This window comes from Uranotaenia lowii, chromosome 3 (assembly GCF_029784155.1).
Source record: "Uranotaenia lowii strain MFRU-FL chromosome 3, ASM2978415v1, whole genome shotgun sequence".
NCBI classification, from domain to species: Eukaryota; Metazoa; Arthropoda; class Insecta; order Diptera; family Culicidae; genus Uranotaenia; species Uranotaenia lowii.
The window spans coordinates 60,351,940-60,377,621 of NC_073693.1; the positions used below are offsets into that span (position 1 = coordinate 60,351,940).

Sequence of the window (25,682 nt, forward strand, 5' to 3'; positions counted from 1 at the left end):
TTGAAAATCGTGCCCCGCATTTCGTCTGTCTGCTCCGTCTGGCCATCTGGTCCATCGTAGACCGTCCCTCCATGAAGCCGGCTTGCTTGTGGCGTTAGGCGGCGGAGTAGGATTCGGGACAACACTTTGTATGCGGCATTGAGGACAGTGATCTCTCGATAGTTTTCACAGTCCAATTTGTCGCCCTTCTTTTAGATGGGACATATTACCCGCTCCTTTCACTTCTCCGGTAGCTCAGCCGAATTGTTGCTATTCAGCTGGCGAATGGCTTCTTTAACTTCACTCGTCGTTGGGAGTGGCTCCTCTACGTCGTTGGCTAGGGCGCCGGCTATGTACCTTCCCCCACCGTCTTGATCTCCTGCATGTGCGCCGTTCAGGTGTTCATCGAAGTGCTGCTTCCACCTTCTGATCACCTTACGATTGCCCGTCAGAATGCCCCCGTCCTTATCCCGGCACATTTCGGCTTGCGGCACGAAGCCTTTGCGGGATGCGTTGAGTTTCTGATAGAACTTTCTTGATTCTTGGGAACGATGCAGCTGCTCCAGCTCCCCGAGCCCCTCCTCCTCCAGGCGGCGCTTTTTATCCTGGAAAATTCAGATTCACTGCCTCTTTAGTTGTCGGTGATTTTCCACATTTCGGCTGGTGCTTCTTTGCACTAGTGCCGCCCGCGCGGCATTCTTTTTGCCCTCCTACACTCCTCGTTGAACCAGTCGTTCAGTCGAGTTCGTTCCACATGCCCGATGACGTTCTCCGCAACGCTGTTGAAGGCTGTTTTGATGGTATCCTAACAGTCCTCGAAAGCGGCTTCGTCAAGCTCGCCCCCTACCGGCAGCGTTGCTTCGAGAGATTGAGTATAGTCTGTGGCGACCTCGGGTTGCTTCATTCACGTGATATTTAACCGAGCCGGGCGTCGGTTTCGTATGTTGTTCAATTCGGAAAGTTTTGGGCGTATCTTCACCATCACCGGATAGTGGTCTGACTAGATGTTGACGGCTCGACAGGATCTGACGTCGATGATGTTCGAGAAGTTTCGGCTGTCTATCAAAACGTGGTCGATCTGTGATTGCGTTTGGTATAGTGATCTCCAGGTGTACTTGTGTGGGAGGCGGTGCTGGAAAAAGGGAATACGTACGGCCATTCGTTTGGAGGCGGCGAAATCTATTCATCTGAGGCCGTTTTCGTTGGTCAGCTGGTGCGCACTGCACCTTCCAATTGTCGGTTTGAATTCCTCCTCCTGGCCGACCTGAGCGTTTGAATCCCCGATGACGATCTTGAAATTCACGCTTCAGCTGCGCTTAGAATTCGTCTTTGTAGTCACCGGTACTTCCGAGGTGAGGGCTGTGTACGTTGATGATGCTGATGTTGAAGAACCGGCACATTCGTGGGTCGAACGACCACCATCCAATCACGCGGTTTTGCATCTTTCCCATAACTGTAAAGCTTTTCCAAGCTCGTGTGTGTTGCCGCAGCTCTGGTAGACGGCACGACCAACTGGGTACAATCGTACCATGGAGCCCTTCCAGCATACCTCATGCAGCGCTACGATGTCGAATTTGCAACTCTTCAATTTGTTGGAGAGCACGTGGGTAGTAACCCTACTATCTCGCAGGAGGACCGTCGTGATATTGCTGTTTTGGGTCCCGAACACCACCAGGACGTTGTTGCACTCCTTACACCGCCCCTGACAAAGAGAACAGACGCGTACGGAGCCCCCTCGGCTATCACAAAATCGTCTTAATTAGATACCCCATGTATCGAAAGCTTTTCAGTTGCTGATTATCAATCGATTTCGAACTTTTAATTTTCAGTCGACTCTCCATGATTCAAATATGAGATAACTCAAAATAATAAAGTCCTACATTTTTACAACGTGCCTATCCATTCATCTAATTGATAATCTTTCAACATACGCATTTTCATAATTTCATAATTTCCAAAACCATCCAGCCATAAGGAAAAGGCAACAAATCCAAGAAAAACGGATGAACTTGAACTTGTTTTTTCGCCGGCCCAAAACCATGTCCATTCTGGGGAGATAAGAAAATAAAACCGAACACAAACAATGACAATGTTGTGTCTGGGATTCGGATAAAGCCGCCCGGTATAATTCTAAAATAACAACATACTTGTTTAGCCGCCGGGCTTTGCGGTTCGAATTTTCTTTTTGCGTCATCAAGGTCGGCACGGGCTCCAAAAGGTCAATGTCTCGTCCGGGCTGGTTTGTTTTTGTGGTTAAAGGGGAAGGTAAATTTTCCAGGCATTTGATTTTCGGAAGGTGCTGAAGGATTGTCATCTCGAATAACAAGTTTCGTAAATTTTATTTTTATGTCTTTAATAATAATCACATTACTCATTCGGAGTCCGATTCTTCGAACACCTTTTTGACGGGTTTACATTTGGGCTGTTGCTTCTTCCAAATTGTTTTACTTTTAGAGGCAACGGCTTGGCCGGTAACAAGTGGTTTACTTCCGAGGCCGCTCGTTCCAACGTTAGACATTATTTTAACCGGTTCTTTCAGACCGTCTTCTCCGGGACCCAACGATTCACCCTGGTTCCAACCCATTTTCGCCAGCATCTGGAAACCTTTGTTTTCGGAACTAATTTGTTTGTCCAGTGTTGCAACATGTTTTTCGGTTGGTTTAGCTACTGGTGTTTCTTCAACGTCCTCACAGGCCGCGTACCTCTGTTGAGTTTTCAAGGCGATTGCTTTCCTCATTTTTTGCTTATTGGAAGGTTCCAACGAATACACCGTTGGATCCACCAAGGCCTGTGCTCCCAGACCACCGGTGCCTACGTTCGAAACCAATGGCACCGGTTCCGTTCGGCCTCCGTCATTTTTACCCAAACCCTTGCCCTCGCTCCAGCCCATTTTGGCCAGCATTTTGAAGCCCTTGTTCTGGTGTCCAATAGCCTGATCAACGGAAGCGACCTCAACTTTGGCATGCTCGGTGCTGCTTCCCACCAGCTTGCGGCGACTCGCAGCTCGATCCTTGTAGTCCACTGGCAGGTTCACCGGTGGATCAACGTATTCTGGAAAAAATAGGGAATGTAATCATTAAGGATTGTGTCGAAAATTGTTTTGTAACATCTTTCTTTGAGTAAAAATGAAATAAGTTCATTATTTTAATTTTTCCTGTTCGGTTCAGTTCGGTCTGAAAAGTACCCCAGCGCATCGGTCGATTTTGAAATTTTTTCTTTAATTCGATCAAATGCCTTTGCATGTTCCTCTCCCTAAGACTAAGATTGATTAGATAGCACGGCCCTTAAAGGACTAGCGAGATCGGCGAAATTATTAATGTATAGGCTTACAAAACAGGCCAACCCAAGAAAGCTTCTAAGTTCTGATACATTACGTTCCCGGATTTTTGAAGGACACCTACTTTCTTTTCATCAATATGAAAACCATCCGCATCTAGTTCATGCCCCAAAAATCGTATTTTCTGCTTATCAAACTCGCATTTGTCCTTGTTCAGGGTCAAGTTATTTTGTCTTAGTATGCTCAGCACTACACTAACGATTTCCGTTAGGTGTTAAGGACAATTGCAAAATATCAGAATGTCGTCGATGTAGACAATTACGTTTTCGACTTCGTAAAGGATTCCGCTCATTTCTCTTTGGAAGATGTCGGGAGCGCAGTTTACTCCAAACATAAGTCTTGTAAAATGATACTTTCCATTTTTTGCAAGAAAGGTAGTTAGCTCCAGAAATCTACTGGAAAGTTAAAGATGATCGAGCTTAGTAAAGAATTTGGCCCCATGGAGTTTGATTCACATTTCATTTAAAAGTGGTAAGCGAAAACACTCGCGCTTGATGACCTTGTTTGTGGCCCTCATATTTACTACTAGACGGAAGTCACCTCGGCCTTTTGGCACGACCGACATGCCACTTATCCACTCAGTTGCGGTCTTCACTCTTTCGATAATATTCTGGGCTTCCATCTTTTCTAACTGTCATGTCCGGATTTATATTCTACACACTGTAAATGAACTCTGAAAATAACTCATAATTATGAGATCTCTCACGATCCGATCGAACGACGATCGTGATCGATGTCGAAATAAAAGATCATTCTATTCTTACCCGTGGTACATAGCGGAAGCCTTCTAAACGCGTGTTTGTTTTATTAATTGGAAAATCTCATTTCTTAATTTTATAACAAGGTTTTATAAGTCAAGTCGTGTGATAAGTGTGCAGCTTCGTCTTCCTTGTAGGAAATCACCCGTTGCACGAGGCTCGAGCACACACGTCTTGTTCGGCTGAATGCTGACCCGAGAATGGGCGAGCTATGCTTACAACTACATCAGCCCAGCTTATGCTCGTCACACAGTCGTTATCGTATTCGTACAGTGGACTGCGGTTTATGTACCGTGTGTCTGTCAACAGATCTGGCACCACACATCTCCCTTCTCCTCTATTTAAAAAAAAACATAAAACGTTTAATGCAATCCTTCAATAAGCAACTAGCCTTTCGTCTCTTTTGAAAACAACAAAATAGAAAAATATTCTCCTGGAAAATTGAACCTCATTGTTTTGTTAAAATGTCTCGTCTACTCTTATTATTTTTATTCAAACTTTATCAAGTTGATTTAATCACTTCTTAAACAAAGAGGTTTTACTTTCATGAGCATTCTTATGTATATTCCTCAATCCCACAATCTTCATTCCTGATCCTTATGAGCGTCATTCCTGATCCGTATGAGTACGCCGTTTAGTTGGCTACTTGAATAGATCTTCAGCGGTTTTTGAAAGCGAAGATCGCTGCTGTTTTACAGCACTTTGTTTTTTTTCACACTTTATTTATCTAATCTTTCATGTTCTTTTAAACTGCTTGGAACCCACTTGGAATCAACTCTGCTCGTCTCCACTATAAGTTTGCCGATAGTCTATTTGCGTGAATGTGAAGTCGGTCATCTTCAGTTGAATCTCCAAATAAGTTCAGGGATTTGAAAAACTACAGAAAAGCTTAGATTCCTGCTGCTCTATTCTGCTAGCAGAGCTAATGGTAGAGCCGCGATTTTTTTCAAGCAAATAAACATCCATTCAACCTGCCTGTTTACTAACAGTTTCCGGTGACCTATTGCATACCAAGAAAGTGTTCCTGTTTTAACCCTAATGTATATAACTTTTACACTAGTCATTAAGTGAAATTCCCGTCCCGAACAACTTTTGTTTTTATTTTGTTTGGTTAAAGTCTTTAAACTGAATCCCCAAACCGGAGTCTTCGTCAACGTTCACGACATTCCATGTTAACCAGGCATCTTTTAAGTGTCGGAGTGCCTACTTGCCTCAACGCAAAACCATCACCTAAATTCGGCAGCGCTTCCATCCTCTGTAGTTCATTCGCGTCTATCGTTGGCTCGGTTAGTATTTTCATAATTTGTCTTTTTCTTTTTTTCATAGGATTTTAATTTTTTGTCAATTCCCGAATTATAATTTATCAAAGAGATCAAATTGTTTCAATAAGTTCATGAGATGATCTTATGATCCTGCTTAATATTCTGACGGGTTCATATACCGCCCAGTTAACAAGAATATGTTCAACTTTTAATCTGGATCCACAACAGGTGCCTCATACTGTCGGGGGCATCGTTCTATATAGTGACCGTTTGTGACCATTGTATGTCCTACTCGTAGCCTTAAAATATTTTTTGTTTCATCTTATTAAGACTGTCATTCCATTTTCCGGTTGAATCTTTTCATTTTTTTTTTGCAATATAAGCTCTTCTCGCCATTCCATTTTGACTACATGCTAGTATGATATCATTTCCAAGGACGTCTGTATTCCAGTCATTTTTACACCTAAAATTCAGCCTCTGTGCCAATGGCGTGTAGTCAATTACATAGCATCATTGGTACAAGAAGATAACGCGATTGGTGCTGATTCGATTTGCTCCCACCGGCATTAATCTCCCAAGTTAACCGAATTGCGTATGTCTGAAAGAAACAAAATAAAAACGCTTTCACGTCCCTCCCTATCGCATCACAAGACGAAGAAGGATGGAAATAAATAACGGCCAACACCAGGCAGCCAGCGAACCGAGCGCTGTGCGTGTGAATGTAGCAAAAGCAACCACAAAAACATCCTTCTAATTCAATCCCTTCAATCCACTGGCAAACAACCACGGCCGAGCTGTGCGTGTGTATGCAGTAAAAGCAACAACAAAAAAAACATTCCTTCAATTCAATTCGCCGGCAAACAACCACGGCTAAGCTGTGCGTGTGTATGTAGCAAAAGCAACAAGAATATATTCCTTCAATTCACCGGCAAACAAGCACCGGCCAAGCTGCCCGGCTTTAGCAGCTGTGTATATGTAGCGTGTGTATGTAATAGCAGGCAGTAAGCAAAGCACAGTTCTCATTCAATGGGTTTCCCGTTTCCTCCACTCCCGTTCCCTTTCCCGTTTCCATCGCAAGACAAATGAATACCTTGAAAGGAGGCCAAACGCCGGGAAGCCACTGTCGTGCGTTTCTTTTGTGATTGATCGGTGGCAGAATGCCTATGACAAATATCCCTCTTCCTGCATGAAGCTCAAATAGTACACTGGTTAAGATGTCGGTCTGGCAAGACCATTTGGTTAGTGATTTGAGTTCGATTCTCCCTACGGGCGCTGTGGTTTATATTTTTATTTTCTTGTTTCTGGGATGAATTATCCAATAGGAACGAAATCCCATAAAATGTTTTTCTTGTTTTGCTTGAATGTAGTGGTCATGCATCATTTTAGTTGGGAGGCGAGTCCTTATGCCAGTTACGGTTTTTCAAACATATCATCTTCGGCACAGTGCACATTTCAGCGCATTATCGGCACAGAGATGTGCTAAATAGGCATTGGATTTTTGCAACCTCTTCTATGGGTGTAGGGACGAAGGGGGAAATAATGATCGCCGTTTTCGCAGTCGCAAACAGTTTAATCATTCGCGAGCTGTTTGTAACAGATGCAATCGTTCAGGTCATTTGCGTAGAGATTGCTGGTTCGAAAAAAAAAACGTGAACTTTGTAGAACAGGAAGATCAAAAATCCGTTTCACCCACTGATAAATTTGATCGTCTCCGTTTACATGATTCTAGTGAGGAAAGCGAAATCAATTGTATGATGATCAAAACAATTAACAACATTTCGGAAGCTTGTCTCGTAGATGCGGTGATAGAAGGACAGTGTCTTTCCATGGAGGTGGATACTGGTTCTGCTGTGTCCGTGATGAGTGATAGATTATACAAACAACGTTTTCGTACCCTACCGATCATAAAATTTGACAAAAAGCTAATCGTGGTAGATGGAGCCAAACTTGATGTACTGGGACAGGTTCAAGTGTTGGTTAGTCTCAATAATCGGATGAAAATTGAAAAATTGATTGTTTTAAAAAGCCAAAAAGATTTTATACCACTACTAGGTCGAGACTGGATGAAAACTTTTTATCCACAATGGAAGGCCAGTTTTGCGCATGTTTCATCTATTAATAATGTTGTTTTGGATGCAACAAGAGAAAAAACTCTGGGGGAAATAAAACAAAAGTATGCAAAAATTTTCAATAAAGACTTAACAGAACCTATTTCAGGATTTGAAGTTGATTTACATTTCAGGATGGAGCAACCGATTTTTAAAAGAGCCTATCAGGTACCATACAAACTCAAGGAAAAATTTTTGATTCATTTGCAAGAACTAAAGAAGCAGGGTATCATAACACCAGTCAAATCGAGTGATTGGGCATCTCCAGTCATTGCGGTCTTAAAGAAAAACGAAGAAATTCGTATGGTAATTGATTGCAAAGTTTCTTTAAATAAGATTATCATACCCAGTTCTTATCCTTTGCCACTCGCACAAGACATTTTCGCTTCTTTGGCTGGATGTAAAGTTTTTTGCTCCCTCGATTTGACAGGGGCTTACACCCAACTCAAATTATCTGAACGTTCTAGAAAGTATGTTGTAATTAATACCGAAGTTGGTCTTTTTGAGTACAATAGATTACCTAAAGGTTTGTCATCCAGTGCGGGTGATTTTCAAAGAGTGATGGACGAAATCCTTAAAGGTTTGGAAAATGTATGTTGCTATCTTGACGACCTGTGAATTGCAGGAAAAGATTTTCAAGGATGTTTATTTAAATTAGAACAGGTGCTTGAAAGACTTTACAAAGCAAGTGTTGTGTAAATGTTGTGTAAAGTGTAAATTTTAAATGCTCAAATACCTAAAGATGTGACACAGTTAAAAGCCTTTTTAGGACTGATAAATTTTTACAACAAATTCGTTCCAAATCTATCAACAAAATTACGGAGCCTTTATGATTTACTGAAGAAAAATGAACGCAGAATGTAATACATCGTTTAATGAAAGTAAGGATAGTTTATTGAAAGCTAACATTCTTGAGTTCTATGACCCAAATAAGCCTCTGATAGTAGTGACTGATGCTTCATCCTATGGTTTAGGAGGAGTGTCAGCTCACAATATTAAGGGAACAGAGAAACCAATATGCTTTACGTCCTTTTCGTTGAATGCCGCACAGAAAAAGTACCCAATACTTCACTTGGAGGCGTTGGCTCTGGTTTGTGTTGTAAAAAAGTTTCATAAATTTCTTTTTGGTCAAAAATTTAAGGTCTTTACTGACCATAAGCCACTTATAGGAATATTCAGTAGAGAAGGAAAGCACTCCATATATGTGACTAGACTGCAACGTTATATTATGGAATTATCTATTTATAACTTCGAAATTGAGTATCGTCCAGCATCCAAAATGGGAAATGCAGATTTTTGCAGTCGCTTTCCACTTGAACAAAAAGTTCCTAGTAGCCTGGATCAAGAACAAATTAATAGTTTGAATTTCACAAACGATTTTCCGCTGGACTTTGCCTTAATTTCGAAAGAAATTAAAGTTGACAAAGTTTTAGCAGAAGTCATTCAGCAAGTCACAACAGGGTGGAGTCAGTCAAACCAGATGAAATTTAAAAACTTTTATTCACAAAAGGAGGAAACTTGAAGTTATGAACGATGTATTATAGTTGGAGAACAGAGTAGTTATTCCTCATTCCTTGAGATATGCAATTCTCAAACTTTTACACGCTAATCATGGTGGAATGATAAAAATGAAAACATTAGCTCGACGCACAGTCTATTGGCCAGGAATGAATCTAGACATCGAAGATTTTGTTAAATCCTGTAGTATCTGTGCAGTGATGGCAGTTACAACAAAAACTAAAGATACTTACCCTTGGATTCCTACTAAACGTCCCTTCAGTAGATTACACGCTGATTTTTTCTTCTTTGAAAAGAAAACGTTTCTTCTAATGGTAGATAGTCATTCTAAATGGCTAGAGGTAGAATGTATGAATTATAGTACAACTGCTCAAAAGGTCAACAAGAAATTCAGCTCGTTATTCGCTCGTTTTGGGCTACCCGATGTTGTAGTCACAGATGGAGGACCGCCTTTCAACTCACGTGAATTCACTGGTTTCTTAGAGCAGCAAGGAATAAAAGTTCTAAAAAGTCCACCGTACAATCCGACCAGTAATGGTCAAGCTGAACGGATGGTGAGAACAATTAAGGATGTATTAAAAAAATTTCTACTAGACCCTGAATTTAAAACGACAGATTTGGAAGATAAAATTTGTTTATTCCTAATCAACTATAGAAATAGTTGTCTTGTTGGGGATGGTACGTTCCCATCAGAAAAGATTTTCAGTTACAAGCCAAAAATGCTTCTGGATCTGATCAACCCAAGGAAAAAATTTGATCAACAATTTGATACATCTCCTGCAAGAGATAAATTGTTTGACTACAGGTTAGAAACACCTCCTGACGACTTTGACAAGCTCGTGGCAGGGGATAAGCTGTTGTATAGAAACCCTAATCGTAAAGAAATTCCCAAATGGTTAAATGCGTTGTTTTTAAAAAGATATTCTACTAATATCTTTCAGATATCTTTGGAGAAGCACGTTATCATGGCGCATCGACACCAGTTAAAAATGGTACACAACCCGCAACGAAAGTGGAACGTGATGATCCGGTCAAAGGTTTTGCAGGGAAACCAGCAACCTTACAAATGCCGCCGAAGCTCATCAGATGACGATTTTTTGGGATTTCCGGATGATGAGGAACAACTGGATCAACCATCAAAAAAACGCTTCGTATCAGTACGCAGTCCTATTTGGACGCGGTCTAAAGGGAGCCCAGCAAACAATTCCCAAAATGGATTCTAGATATTCAGCAAGTCGTTTCATAAGAGGTGTTACAAGTGCTGTCACATAAACGTGTAATCGAAGAAATGCCTAGAGAAAGAGAAGCAATTTAATGCTATCGAATATTTTCTTATCAATCAAAACTTTAATTATTCATACTGATATTGTATTTTCTGAAAACGGAAGACTGTCATGTCCGGATTTATATTCTACACACTGTAAATGAACTCTGAAAATAACTCATAATTATGAGATCTCTCACGATCCGATCGAACGACGATCGTGATCGATGTCGAAATAAAAGATCATTCTATTCTTAGCCGTGGTACATAGCGGAAGCCTTCTAAACGCGTGTTTGTTTTATTAATTGGAAAATCCCATTTCTTAATTTTATAACAAGGTTTTATAAGTCAAGTCGTGTGATAAGGATATACATTACACTAACCACCGCCTTGCCCCGTCCCTAAATGCAGCAGGTACAATAAAGTACGCGTTTCTAACGGGGACACCTGATTTGTCAATACAAAAATTGACCTTCACCCCTGGCATTTTTGGGAATGGCTGGATTGTAGACAACGAGTTGCAAACATTAACGCTAAGGAGCATTTTCAATACATTCATGATGCAGGCAGTTTCTCGACCAAGCAGCGATTTGGAACCATCTGGTATAACCAGAAATTTCGCCCGTTCTGTAGGTTTTGCTAGCTCCACAGTTTCCACACTGGTTATAAATGACAATGTTACCCCCATCGGTTGCTTCGAGGTAAAATCTTTAACTCCATAGGATTCAGGGGAGGTAGGGATGAATCATCCGACAGGATGAAAATCCCAGACAAAAAAGATTCAGGAGGGTGACTGATTTTTAATTTGGCCAATCCTCGATCGTATTCATTTTATTAAAAGAAACAATGAACAAAAGAAAAAGATTACAAACAAAAAAAAGTGTTAAACGCTCGAGTTAAGAGGAAGGAGAAAAAATATCTAAATCTGATAACAGCTATCCTGTCCATTGTTAGATACATCCGAGACCTTTGGGTGATCGGCTTCTTAGGATGAGATCTACACGCCCTGGCGTAAACTCCGTCTTTACTGCATTTCCTGCTTGTTTATAGCAGAGCATATCGCTCCCTAATGTCTTTCGTTGTCGCAATTCGGGCAGCAATTTCTCCGACTTGGGTTTCTTCCGTCACATTTTTGGCGCCTTTTGTTGTCGTTGTTGCTCTCCATCCAGTTACGATTTCGATAAGGCTTTAAGGTTCGACCTACGATGGCTGCGATCTCGGGGTTACTCGATGTTGACACCCTTGTTGTAAAAGCTTCCGCCCGTGTACCGGCTTGGACGACTGATGCAGTATCCGTGTTGTAGATCTGGGCGTCAGCGCAATTGATTGGTTTCTCATTCCTTTGAATTACTGGAATCTGATCAGAACGTCTTGGCGGTCTCCATATTCGCACAGCTTTGCCCTTGCCTTCAATCTAGCATAGAAAGCAACGACGGATTTGTCGATGGACTGTCGCATTTCCAGGAATGCTCTATGTTCAGCCGTTGCATCCACAAGAGATCTTAAAAAGTTATCAACTTTCTCAACACACGACGTGTGAGGGTTAGGTTCAGCAGGGTGTGGAAGGATGTTGTTGGCCCTCAGGATCTTCTGGAGTTATTCACCCATCATGAGGAACAACATTAGAACCCGATGTAATCGGGTCACGCTGTTCAAGTCTGCGGTAAGGTCAAAATTCGCTTTGAATTTAGCTCATTCTACCCACATTTGATTCGTCGTGATTCTAGTTCAAGGGTGGCAGTTTGACCAACGATTGTGGTTTCTGGTTTTTCAACCCTCTCTTTCTCGATCAAAGCTTGTGTGAGATCGACCAGGGCCTTTTCGAGTATTAACAAACGTTGAGAAATGTCCTCTGAGAACATTACAACCGGAATCTCCTATACCCGATCATCAATAGGCGGGATTTCTGCTGGGCATGCCGTCGATGCATTGTCAGAGCCCTCAACGGGAAGATCTTCCTCGTCTGAAGACATGTTGTCTTTAGTTCGCACAAACCGTTCGCCTGGCATTTTTAATGCGGAGCCCTGATGCCAGTTTCTTTCCGGTTTTGTTTAATTATCATTTAACTTTTTCACACTACGCGCGTTCACTGCTTTCAACGCACCTTTTTCGCACTAATTAAAACAATTACAAATTCACTTGCAATCGGATTCCCTCTCCACGGTTCTCAAGTATGTTCTAAAAATGAACAGCCTGCCACGGTCGCCAAAATGTGAGGCTGCCTGCCACTGGAGAGGAATCATCCGAATGCGTCCAACCTGGTCAACGGTCCAAGAAGGAAGAGGACGATTCCACGTGGTTTCACATTTGATCGGCCGCTGGAAGATGACAGCAGTGCTGTCACAGTTGGTAGTCCTGCAGAGGTGTTGTTGGTCTGACGAAGCTGCAGTGTTGCCGAATGTCAGGAACTGTTCCGTGTGCGTCACAAAGAACAATAGCGAAGAAAAAAAAAACTAATCCAAACCCCAACACCTTTTAAGCATGTAAACAAACTTTTGTTTGCATACACACAGAAAAAAGTTCACCTATTTTTGAGTAAACTATAGTTTCAAAATTTGTTAATGACTTTTCGATACAGTTTATTAAATACTGTGGCATCCAAAAGAATACAGTTCCTATTTCGTCTATCATAAGCAATCGCTAGCATAACTGACCTTTCTAGTAAATACTTATCTATATAGCCAGTAGTTTGGCTTTCAAGAGTGAACTTCAAAAAGTTGTACTGAGAACTCCTCAGAACTCAGGAAGGGAGTACTACTCCTCAAGTACTTACTTTCTTCTTCCAGTCCGTATCGCTTCTGCAGCCTCTTGAGCCCTTCCTTGTAGCTAACCGGCTTAATGTGCGCATCACCCGCAGCTCCCGCATCACATCCATCCCTTTCTATCAATAATCCCGGCTCACATTGGCTACAGGTGAAGCTGCCTTCATGAACATGGCACAGCAGCTTGGTCTGGCCCAGCTGCAGCACGTCCCGATGTTCCAGCTGAAAGGTTTCGCTTTCCTGCTTCGAAGGGGACATTCGGTTCCCATTCAGTAGGGTACCGTTGCGGGACCCGAGATCCAGCACCTGATAGTGGCAGTGTTTGTATAGGAACTTGAGATGGAACTGGAATGAAAAGGATATTTTTGATGTGTTCAGGTTTTTTTAAAATACACAATTAACTCACTTTGGAAACATTAAGATCAGGAATGATAACGTCGTGGTCCCCTTCCCTTCCGAGGGAACCACCTTTACAGGTCACTATAAATAGGGAACCTTTTTTAAGGGCAGGCAGTGCAGTTTCTTGCACGATCAGCCTCAGAGACGGTGGATATTGTTTGGCTAATGCTGCAAGGAGACGTGGAGAAAGATACAATTATGTATTGTGGTTTGAAAATGTTATAAACATTTCATCAAACCAGTTATTGACACGTGCAGTAAATTGAAACTGACCAAAAAATATTTAAAGAATTAAAAAAAACGGATAGACAAACGAATATTTTTGATAATTTATACCTATTACGAAAAAGGGCTTGTCTATCCGTCTGTTTTATTTTTGTTGCTCATTCAATGCTTTTGGTTTCAACTTGCCATACATGTCAATTAATGCTTCAAATAACTAAAATTTAACGCCCATCAAAATCTGCTAACAATGAATGCCTTATCAATCTGCTAACAATGAATGCGTTTTAGTTTCGAATCGAGGTCAACCGATACCTGAAGAGTTCCCGGCTTTGTAGTCAACGACCAATTCATGCGTTCCGGAACTAGTTGAGCCAATCGAAATGACCGATCTACGTTCATCGCTGTTCGTAGAATCACTATCACTACTGCTAGCCAACTCTCCTTCTTCCTCCTCACTGTCCTCAACCTTGTTTAACCGTTTCGCCCTCTGTTCCTCTTTACGTTCCTTTCGTTCATCTCTCAAGCGGCGCAGCTCCCGGATTTCCTCCTCCGAATCGGTCTTCGACTTGGAACGGCTGGAAAGGGTATAGTGCGATCGGGATCGACTTCTACGATGCTTGCGACGTCCTTTCCGCGGTTCCGAAAGCGATCGACTGCGACGTCTTCGATATCGATCTCGAGACCGCCTTCGCTCGTATTCATCCTCGTCGGAGTAAGCTTTGTCTCGCCCTCGGCGATCCCGATCCCGACCTCGTTCCCGCTCACTGTCGTCCCTGGACCTCGGTCGCTGACGCCGTCGCTTGGTCTGTAAAGCAGAGAAAAACAGCAGCGGAAAGACCGCTCTTAGAACCCGGATTCGTAAGCAAACCTACCTAGAGCATTCGAACGCATGCGTCCGATCTCCAGGTTGGAGAAGGCAGAGACTAGGGAATTAATGGCGCCCTGATCGCGGCAGGTGGGTGAATGAACCTGTGAAGGGAAAAAAATGGCGGAATGTTAGTATTCGTGACGAGGAGATTCCAGACACTAGGGGTAACCTTTTCAGTTTTTTTCGGCTGTTGAGCTTCAATTGTTTCCTGGGATATTACTTGGGAGTAAAAATCATAGTCCCGGGTTTCTTCATTGTACTTAAGATAGCAGCCACGTGTCCCATCGTAGTGAAGGTCATACGTCTGCAATTAGAAAAATTGTGTTAACAAAATTTGGGTTTGATCGATTTTTGTGAGCATTAATTTCACTTACGGCATTGTAATAGTATCCAGTCTCCGGATCGTAGTACAGCCCGGAAGTCGGTTCGAAAATGTACCGACTCTGGTAGTCCACCGATTGAGCCGTCTTTTTGATGTCATCAACGAACGCTTTCACGTCCAGGGGCTCGGCAGCTTTCGCTTCCTGAACGTGCTGCAGCTCCGCCTTCTCAAGTGCCTTCAGAAAATCTTCATGCTCGTCATCTTTTTCAGTTTTCACAGTAGGTTCGTCATCTTCCTGTTCCAGCTTGTGGGACGCTAGCTCGGCTTTATGCCGGTTACGCTTCAATAATCAAGATGTTTAAACTTAGGTTATACAAAATAAATTTAATAATCATACCAGCGAAGCCAACTTCCGGCGAAGTTTCCGGATCCGGACATTCTGTTTCCGCATGTGCCGATGCAGATTGCGAACGTAGGTGCCTATCTGTTTGGCACTGATGTCGTAGAGATTTGTGAGCCGACGTAGCTTCATGTACATCGGATTGGATTTTTTCAACATGATCAATCTAGGGGAAAATACTTCCGAGAAAATTTAAGTCACTTTATGGAACACAGAAATGGGATTTTTGGCCACTATTTAAAGAAAATACTTGTGAAAATCACTTTGAAGTTGTTACGTCCCGGGCTTTCAAATTTCTCCTTCAAAAATTCCCCTCAAATGAAGGTTCCATAAAAAGCGAAATGAATCAAATTGAAATTAACGATTAATGATCCTATACGAAAACCACTAAAAATATCCAAAACCATTGTACATTTTTATTTCAAACTATTTCTGGATTTCAATATTTTTTTTTATTTGAATGTAAATGATAGGATAAAGCTATTAAATAACTCTTAAACCAACTACCCAAAGAAATTAGTAATAGAATTTTGTTTCAAAATAAATTGGATGTATTTGAAAACGTTACGCAACTTATGGATGCTCTTCGATTGTTTTGGTTTTGCGAAAAACGATAAAACTTCAATTTTATGCACGCTGATGCTACAAACTTAAATACTCTGAAAAAACTTTCCCAATTTGAAAATGAGTTAAGCGGGTCACAGACTACACAACATTTGTACATATGCGATGAAATTCGATGATATTTTGTAGCTGTAAACACGATTTGCATAGTGTATGGCACTGCTTGAATGAGCGCCCAAACGGTTGGAGTAATATCGGTCGGGATCGAAATATTTTGTACAAACCATCCTCCCAGCCGGGGTGGAGATGGTTTTTTTTTGCTTTTTGCTTTTGTTGCTCTTTTCGCCAGCAATCGTTTGTGTTCGCGTGAAAAATGTTTGTATAGTGTGTAGGCGAGCATAGATCAAACAATCGTCGTGGTATCATCGAATTTGTACAGGCCATTTGTGTAGTCTATGGCCCGCTTTAGACATTTGCAAAATTTTACAAGTCTTTTACGAGCTTTAAGGATTTCATCTTTCCTCCAAAAGGCATTGTTTTGCATTATTTTTTTTAGAAAATTGATCAATATTTGTTTCAGTACTTTTTTTTTTACAAAGGACGCTAGAAAAGCTGCACTTGTTTGAATTTATTTGCACATTATGACTTATTGTAAAAAATCTTAAAATTTAAGCATAATTTACGTCATCCGCTTTCAACGTGTTATTTTTTTTTTTTTTTTTTTTTAACAATTCTTTATTTGAAACGGCTCATACCTTTAGGCTTTAAGGAGCCAAAATCGATTTTGTTGTTTACAATTGTTTTCTTAACTTAACACTTTGTGAGAGGAGAAAGGAAGATAGAAAGGGAAATATGAAAATAAAAAAGAAATTATAGACGAAGATCGATAGCTTTTAGAAAAAGGTAGATTTCGAACATGTAGTCCAAATCTAGCACAGCTAGTACATCTCTAACTGGAACATTAGGTGGTTTTCCTCGGGCCCTAAGGGAGTCTATTAAATTCGTTCTGGCGACAAGATGGACCTCACACGACCAAACAATATGCTCGATGTCATGGTAACCTTGGCCGCAACTACACAAATTGCTGCCAGCAATGTCAAAACGATAGAGTACCGCGTCTAAGGAACAATGATTGGACATGAGACGGGAAAATATACGAATAAAATCCCGACTCAAGTTCAATCTATTGAACCATGGTTTAAGGCTTACCTTTGGGATAATCGAGTGGAGCCACCGACCATCCTCATCCTCGTCCCATTTGCGCTGCCAGTTGACAAGAGAGTTCCCTCGTACCAAGAAGTAGAATTCGTTGAAGACGATTTCACGTGGATACGTGTCGCCTTCCGTCGCCCCCACCTTTGCCAGAGAGTCTGCCTTCTCATTGCCCACTATCGAGCAATGAGAGGGAACCCAAACAAAGGTAATGGGAAAGCGACGTCTTGTTAAAGCACTCAAAGTATCCCGTATCTTCTCTAGGAAGAACGGCGAGTGCTTTCCCGGTCGTATTGATCGTATTGCGTCAACTGAGCTTAGACTATCCGTTACAATGTAGTAGTGCCCAACAGGCCGTGAGGCGATGCTGTCCAAGGCCCAGTGAATAGCAGCTAACTCTGCTATATACACAGAGCATGGAGACTGGAGGTTATAAGAGGCGCTAGTTGTTTCGTTGAACACTCCGAATCCCGTTGATTCCTCAATTAGAGACCCATCGGTAAAGTACATTTTGTCAGCATCGACGTGTCTATATTTAGCTTCGAAAATTCTTGGAATCAGAAGTGGGCGATGCGAATCCGGGATTCCACGAATTTCCTGCTGCATAGACAAATCAAACTGGACAGAAGAATTATCGTAGTGTGGGCTGAAAACACGAGTTGGAGAGTACGAAGAAGGGTTTACCTGCATTGACATGAGGACATAGTATACAGACATAAATCTTGTTCGAAAATTTTGCTCAAGTAACCTTTCAAAATTAACGATCACCAATGGGTTCATGACCTCACACCTGATGAGGAACCGAAGTAATAGTAGATTGTATCGATCTTTCAAAGGGAGTATTCCTGCCAAAACTTCAAGACTCATGTTGTGCGTTGAGGGCATAGAGCCCATTGCGATGCGGAGACAACGGTATTGGATACGCTCGAGTTTGATGAGGTGAGATTTGGCAGCTGACTGGAAACAGAAGCTCCCGCATAAATAATGATCATAACCAAACGTTTCCTGAAGAAGTCAAACGACGATTTGATGAATCGTAAAAAAACGTTTAGCAAACGGTTATTGACAATGTAAAATACATTGCTTTAATCGTGAATTTTGATTTGATGTTATTTTGAATATGTCGTTAGGTTATGTAACTGTTAAAAACTGTTAAGGCACTTATATGGAAGAACCGTTCTTCAAACAGTTTAGATATCGTCCAATAATCGATCATGGAAACCATAATTTGATATTCAAACTGTACATGTTAATGTAATTCTTGAAGTTGTTTTGTAAAAAGATTTTTACAGTAAAAGTCGTAACACGATTTGTCAAAATGATCTTCCAACGTAATGCGTACGTTTTTCGGAAACGTACGTGAATAACACGCACACATATGAACAAATTTTGGAGTTTTCGGATTAAAAAAACTAAAAGTTTTTGGGTAATCATTTTATTTACATATATACTAACATTATCTTATTGCATATACCTTAATTATACATTAGAAATACTAATATGTATTCCTCCATTAGGCGTAGTTCGTCCAGTTCTGATTTCTTCCACAATTATTTTGCCTGCGCCGAAATTGTGTAGCAGCTAGCTGTCTTAGCCTGAAAGAAAAAATAGAATTGTTCTTATATTCTATAAGATACTTTCACAACTTTGTTTTTGCTACCTTAGTTTAGTTGAACAGGTGCAAAAACAATAAACTTTTTCACTTACCTGTTACAAAAACAAACAGCCCGATGCTCCTTGCCGCTGTGTTGAAACTTTCACAGCATCGCGTCGCCATAATCGCCTTCCTGCTGTTTGATTTTATCATCCTTGACGTAATTTATCGGAAGATTGACACCGGCGTTCCGAATTCTCCGAAATTGATGAAATTATGCTTAGAAACTTTTATCAATTGTTTTCCGTCGAAAAGAAAAAAATACCGCGACGGACTGCGACAACAGAAAACATGACTGGCGTGGCGAAGGGCAGAAAACAATCAGTGGTGCCAAGTGAAGAGATTTTTCAAAAACACAATATTAAATATTTTGTCATTAAGATTGTTTGAATCATCATTTATATCGTTAATGAATGATACATTAGTTAAAGTAGAGTAAAGTAAAAGCGAGTATTGAGTGGCATTTAAAATGAATGAGAAAAGATGATTTGATCATAATATTTTTTGGAGTGAAATCTGCCATGTCAATAATATAGACTTAAATTTCAGATACAGATGCCCGACCTCAATCAAATCCGGCATTAAACATTTTCGAATTATGTAAGGAGACTCACAAACCACGAGGAAAACTTAAAGATTTCATAAACTTCAACTGATTTTTTGCAAAATCATGTGGCATCTCTGATCCGCATTTCGGTCATTTTTGACAGACCGCATCAACGCTATGGGTAACGGTTCGAAATCATTTTTACGATTAGAGAAAAATTTAAGTAAATCGTGCATACCATTCGTTCACCTTTCCAGATAGCATCACTTTTTCACATAAACGTTCATGTTTCGTTTTTAACGTTGTCGAAGTAAAGTTTAATAAAACAGTTACTTTTACTGAGACAATCACCATTTCTGGAGCTGTAGATGTATCGTATAGACTGTTTGAGCTATAGTTTTTTAGTATGCGGGCTACCATATTCCATCACTGAAAGAATGGTTGTTCGATACAATTTTAAAAGATCTTCTGGGTGGGCTCCCCACCAGGTGCCTGTGATTGATCGGAGAAAATTTATTCTTTGTTGGCATTTTCCTTTCAGATACTCAATGTGGGCTCTCCAGGTACACTTGGAGTCAAACCAAACCCCAAGATACTTAAAACACCTCGATTGAGTGATCGTTCTGCCTAGGAGTTGAAGCTTCGGTTGAGCAGGTCTATGTTTCTTAGAGAAAACAACCATCTCCGTTTTCTGAGGGGAAAACTCAATCCCAAGCCCCAACGCCCAGGAAGACAATCTGTCTAAAGTATCTTGTAAAGGTCTGTGCAGATGAGACTCGGAAGATCCTGTGACAGACACCACGCCGTCATCTGCAAGTTGTCTTAGAGTGCAGCCTTCAGAGAGACAAGTATCGATGTCACTTACGTAAAAGTTGTACAAAAGTGGACTTAAACATGAACCCTGTGGGAGGCCCATGTAGGAGGTTCTTCTAATTGCAATATCTCCGTGAGCAAAGTTCAGATGTTTCTCACAAAGCAAGCTGTATAAGATGTTGTTCAATAGTGGAGGCAGACCCCGGGAGTGCAACTTGTCTGACAACACCTCTATTGAGACTGCATCAAAAGCTCCCTTTATGTCTAGAAACACTGAAGCCATTTGCTCACGTTTTGCGTACGCCATTTGTATCTCTGAAGACAGCAAAGCAAGACAATCGTTTGTTCCTTTGCCCCTTCGAAACCCAAATTGAGTATCTGAAAGGAGGCCATTTGTTTCTACCCATTTATCCAAACGAAACAAAATCATTTTCTCCATCAATTTACGTATACAAGACAACATCGCTATTGGACGGTACGAATTCGCATCGGACGCTGGTTTTCCGGGCTTTTGGATAGCGATAACTCTCACTTGTCTCCACTCTTGGGGAACAATGTTATGCTCCAAGAATTGATTAAATAAATTTAACAAGCGAAATTTGGCGGCGTCCGGAAGGTTTTTCAACAAGTTAAATCTAATTTTATCAATACCCGGAGCTGAATTGTTGCAAGAGAGGAGGGCAAGTGAGAATTCGACCATCGAAAAACTGGAATCCAGACCACACCTTTCAGGAAGCACATCCCGGATTATTTTTTGTACAGGCGTAGAATCTGGACAGACTTTCCGTGCGAAGTTAAATATCCATCTATGTGAATATTCCTCACTTTCATTCGTAGATGATCTATTACGCATGCTTCGTGCCACTCTCCACAAGGTACTCAAGGATGTTTCTCTTGATAAGCCACCCACAAAATTCCTCCAATACGCCTTTTTCTTCCCCTTGACCAATTTTTTAAACTGATTTTCAAGGGAAACATATACTTCAAAAAGGGCGAGAGTTCCATATTTCCGAAAATCTTTGAATGCTTTTGATTTGTCCTTATAAAGCTTGGAACACTGCTGGTCCCACCATGGGTTTGGAGGCCTTCGGGGAACTGATGAATCTGGGATGGGTTTTGTTTGAGCGCAAAGTGCACTTTCATGTATTAAACGTGAAAGAAAGTGGTACTCCTCTGCAGGAGGTAAAACATTCGTAGAACCGATTGCTGATGTTATTTCGTCCGAGTATTTTTTCCAGTCGATGTGTCTTGTAAGGTCATATGTCATATTTATTGTGTTTGAAGAGCTAACCCCATTGGTGATTGTAATTTTCATTGGCAAGTGATCACTACCATTGAGATCAGGGATTACCTTCCACTGGCAATCCAATGATAGTGAGTTTGAGCAGAGTGAGAGGTCAATTGCACTTTGTCTTGCAGGAGGTTTAGGTACTCGTGTTTTTTCACCCGTGTTCAAAATTGTTAAATTGAAACTGTCGCAAATGTCATAGATAAGAGTAGAACGACTATCGTCAATTTGTTCTCCCCAGACAGTTCCATGCGAATTAAAGTCACCCAGGATCAACCTTGGCTCAGGGAGCACTGAGCACAGGTCCTCTAGGTGACGTCGATCCACTGCAACTCTATGAGGCCAGTACAAACTGACAACGCATAAGTCCTTACCTCTTATAGTTGTATGACATGCAACAGCTTCAATTCCTCCTGATAAAGGGAGGTGGATTCTATAGAAGGAGTGGTGCTTATTGATCCCCAAAAGCACCCCTCCATAAGAATCGTCGCGGTCTAGACGTATGACATTAAAATCGTGGAATGAGATGTTAGATTGTGAAGAAAGCCAAGTTTCGGACAACGCAAAAATATCGCAACTAGTTTCATGAAGTAAAAATTTGAACGGGTCCAGTTTAGGGACGAGACTACGACAATTCCACTGTAAAACAGTGATATCTCCGACCTCTCGGCGTAAATTAGCCATCGAGAGAGATAAACACTGAAAGAAGGGGCCAAGTTTGCATCAATTGCTTCAAAAATGTCTTAACCATAGGAAGCATTGCACTAACAATACTTCTTATGGATTCAGAAACGTTAAAAAACGTGAAAATTCCATTAAGTATGTCAGAAAACTTGAAAAGTCCCGGTTGATGAGTTGATTCTGACAAATCCGCATTAGTAACGGGAGCTTTTGAAGTCCCAGCTGCTGTTGAATTATTCTGTGGAGAAAAGGTCGCGCGGAATCCAGGAGGAACTTGTTTTTTTCTTGTCTGTAGCAATCACTTTTTTGGTGATGTTGATTGGAGGGCTGATTGTCGGGATTTTATTCGGAATCTTAGGGGTCTTAGTAGTTGGTTTTGAACGTTTTCGCGAGTTCGCTACAAAAATAAACGGGTTCTCCTCATCTGTTGTGTCCTCGTTGTCAACTGGCAGCACTGTGAAAATGTTACTGGACTGCGGTTGGATCGGAGGCGCCGCGCCCTTTAGTATGGCGGCATAGGAACGTTTTGACCGTTCCTTCAAAGGGCGCCTTTGACTATCCCAGCGGCTCTTAAACGCCTCGCACAAGGAGATGTCATGAGGTGAGCCCCCGCAATAGATACATTTCTGTTCTATTGCTGAGCATGCTCCATCCCCATGAACCTCCCCGCATTTGGGGCAACGCTTCTTGCTACAACAATGGGAAGCTGTATGCCCCAATTTAATGCAATTTTTGCATTCCATCGGGCGAGGCACGAAGAGCCGCACAGGAAGCCTCAAAACTCCGTCAATCAAGACGTAGTGAGGGAGGGCGGTACCCGCAAAGGTCACTCGAAATGAAGCTGAAGGCGAGTACTTTTTAACTCCTTCTACGACGGTGGTAGTATTGAGTTGGCGGCAATCCAAGATTTCGACCGAAGTCGAATCAAGGCTCTTAAATTTACCAACGCCGTGGGATTTAACGTACCCAGCCTCCAGACTCATTTCTGAGATCACGCCCTCTATCTCTACGTTTCGAGACGGAATGTAGACGTGGTACTCTAAATTAATGAATTTGCTGGCAACAATTTCATTAGCGGATTTATGATTGTCCACGACAACGCGCAACTTGTTTGGTCGCACCTTAGTAACGCAGGTTACGGAGGGCCACCTCGCCAGATCTTTAGTGATCTGCACTACGTTTAGCTGTTTGCCGTTAGCTTTGGGCCGGATGAAAACCACCCATGGCCCAGAAAAAGACGAACCATCTGTGTAGGTTCGGAGTCGAGGAGCTACACTGTCATCTGTGGGTGATGAAGAATTATTGGACGTACGAGAATGATTAGCACTTGAGGGACCAGCATCGTCTGAATCCTCCAAATGCTCTTCATTCTCGTACATGGCTTCCTTTTCGTCCACCGATGACGAGTTTAACCCCCCGCCTTCGTTCATATTTTTGCACGGGAACACGAATGTCGCCCGTGTTTAAAATATGACCGAAGCAACCAAAATTCAAAATATGTACAGGGAAATAAATAGACGAGAGAATAGTGAAAAAATGAAAAAAGAGACTTACAAAGGTTCTTGCACTTTTCAATTGCATGTATCTTCTTTTGTTCAGCAACCACGTGGTCCTTGGAAGAAGATGGCGACCAAGTTGAGTCTTTGCTGCTGATGACGCTCTTGAACGCAAACGACCGATCCACCGAGACGTCCTGTATCCTGCTACCCACGGCAAACAGCACCGGAACCAACGGTAACAGCTCCCACGTTATCCACACTCGGGTTTGTCGGGGGAACAATCAACACTTCCCCGATGGCGACAACACTCGCACCGATGATGATGGCCAGATAAAACTCACGCCAATTTCAATTTCGTGTCTCTGGAATTCGGCAAACGATTTGGTCGGTAGAAAAACAAACCACCACGTTCGGACTAACTGCACTGTCCGATTTCACAAAAGCAGCGAGTTATAATAAAACACACTCCGATCGAAACGTTGGGAGAACACAACCGTTCAGCTTGAGCGATTGAGTTGGAATCAAGTGTTATTTATTTTATCGTGAGTTTTGGCCCAAGGTCTTTTGATACACTAGGTTCTCCGACTTTCACAGTAAGTAGGCGAGGAGTGAGCGGGCCTCTCAATGAGTTTGTTTATTTTTTGCTCAGCTTTCCGGTGGTTTGTTGGTAAACAAACTTCATGAGTTCCGTATAGTTGCATAGCCTACATAGCCAAAATGGCTGAATCGGGAATTCGATATTCGGTACACGCTAACTTTTGGCTACCCCTTAACGAATACTTTTGACCCGTTATTCGATAAGACTGGGAGAACTCCTTTTTACGGATAAAGTCGCTTTACCCTTTAAGGGGTACTCAGCCTGATAACGCTTCAGCGGATGAAAATTACCCCTTATTCCAAATGCTTGTAACGGATCAAAATTGCCTCTTATTTGAAAGGCTTTTGTCGAGAATTTTGAGGAGCTTCTTATAGGAAATGTTTGCTGGGAAATAAATCACAACAAAATATCATATGTTTCATGTAGTTTATTTAAATCAAAATAATATTAAAAAAAAATTTATCATTTGAAAATTTTAATTTACCCTCCATCGCGAATCGACCTTTAAACATCTGCTCCAAACAACGGCTTATTTTCATCATCGGGAACTGCGCAGCGCTGAAATAATAAGATGACGACATTATAATTTCAGAAAGGAAGCAATACAAATATTTATTCAATCAAATACTTACAATCTTTCTAATTGCCTCCAATTTACCGGACAAATAACAACGTTATGAATGTAACAACATCTGAAACTACCCCTTTGAAGTGGACTCGAGCTTTTCGAAATAAGGGGTAATATTGACCCGCAAAAATGACCCGTTATTTGACAGATCGTGGGGGTTCTCAATAACGGGTCAATTTTACGCCTTTAAGGGGTAGCCAAAAGTTAGCGTGTAACACCTCCTGAATACACTCTAAGCCGGCAGAACCCAAAACCAAGTTGAAATGCCGCAAAATCGGATGAAACTGGCTCCCGACGAAAATAAGTTTGAGGGGGTTTTCCCAAACTTGAGAATAAACGTCATTTTTGCAACTTAATTTTGGGGCATGTCATGCGGCAGGGATTTTTTTTGGGATTTTTTCATTTGATGAACTAATTATCAAAAGGGATTATAAGTGTAGAATAAAGACGATATTTTTCGTTCATATTTCCAAAACATATTTTATTTTCCAAACTACTTTTTTCACAATTGACTAATTTCGGCAACAGTTTTTGAATCGAAAAAGCAATTCAAAGAAAAACGAATCGGTTTCTTTCCCCTTCCCGGAATAATTTTCGTTGAAAACAGTCAGGAAGAACACTATTGCCAGAACGGAACTGATAGAAAATTTTACATTGTTCATTTATCAATTGGTCTGACCTACACGATTGATATTGAAGAAATTTAGGCTAAAATCGTCACTAAAATTGATGTCTCTCCTGTGGCTAGACGAGCGGCTACGATTAATTATCGGAACTACCGAAATCTTCTCATTTCGAAAACTTCCGGCGATTGGTACCATTCAGTAACGGCCCGTGTCATCACAATCTTGAGTTCACATCGTAGTGCTAACCGGAGGTCCCATTTTCAGTAGGCAAATTTCGCGACTGCACCAGATCGCCATCCGCTTCTTTCGGTTCACTAATGTTTTTCTTTCTTCCGAAAATTCGCTAGAGGCATGATGAAAGTCATGTTGT

The 25,682-nt window shown here is 41.5% G+C and overlaps 2 protein-coding genes across 4 annotated transcripts; both read right to left on the bottom strand.

Annotated features, from left to right (window-relative positions):
* Nucleotides 1–2,312: 2,312 nt before the first annotated feature.
* LOC129754957 (angiogenic factor with G patch and FHA domains 1) lies at nucleotides 2,313–23,720 on the bottom strand. Of its 2 annotated transcripts, XM_055751225.1 has the most exons (8): nucleotides 23,516–23,720; nucleotides 15,200–15,381; nucleotides 14,855–15,142; nucleotides 14,650–14,784; nucleotides 13,925–14,417; nucleotides 13,395–13,555; nucleotides 13,000–13,333; nucleotides 2,313–3,030 (listed from the first exon to the last, which is right to left on the bottom strand). In XM_055751225.1, the coding sequence occupies exons 2-8, from the start codon at nucleotides 15,359–15,361 to the stop codon at nucleotides 2,351–2,353; spliced, it is 2,253 nt and encodes a 750-aa protein (XP_055607200.1). In that variant the 5' UTR covers nucleotides 15,362–15,381; nucleotides 23,516–23,720; the 3' UTR covers nucleotides 2,313–2,350. The 2 variants fall into 2 exon arrangements, with proteins under 2 accessions (XP_055607200.1, XP_055607201.1); XM_055751226.1 differs by lacking the exons at nucleotides 13,925–14,417; nucleotides 23,516–23,720 and adding an exon at nucleotides 14,485–14,581 and having other exon boundaries at nucleotides 2,314–3,030; nucleotides 15,200–15,736.
* LOC129754958 (uncharacterized) lies at nucleotides 16,522–19,582 on the bottom strand. Of its 2 annotated transcripts, XM_055751229.1 has the most exons (3): nucleotides 18,686–19,581; nucleotides 16,976–18,573; nucleotides 16,522–16,884 (listed from the first exon to the last, which is right to left on the bottom strand). In XM_055751229.1, exons 2-3 carry the CDS (start codon nucleotides 17,870–17,872, stop codon nucleotides 16,762–16,764), a joined length of 1,020 nt encoding a protein of 339 aa, XP_055607204.1. In that variant the 5' UTR covers nucleotides 17,873–18,573; nucleotides 18,686–19,581; the 3' UTR covers nucleotides 16,522–16,761. The 2 variants fall into 2 exon arrangements, with proteins under 2 accessions (XP_055607204.1, XP_055607202.1); XM_055751227.1 differs by having other exon boundaries at nucleotides 16,522–18,573; nucleotides 18,686–19,582.
* Nucleotides 23,721–25,682: the final 1,962 nt, after the last annotated feature.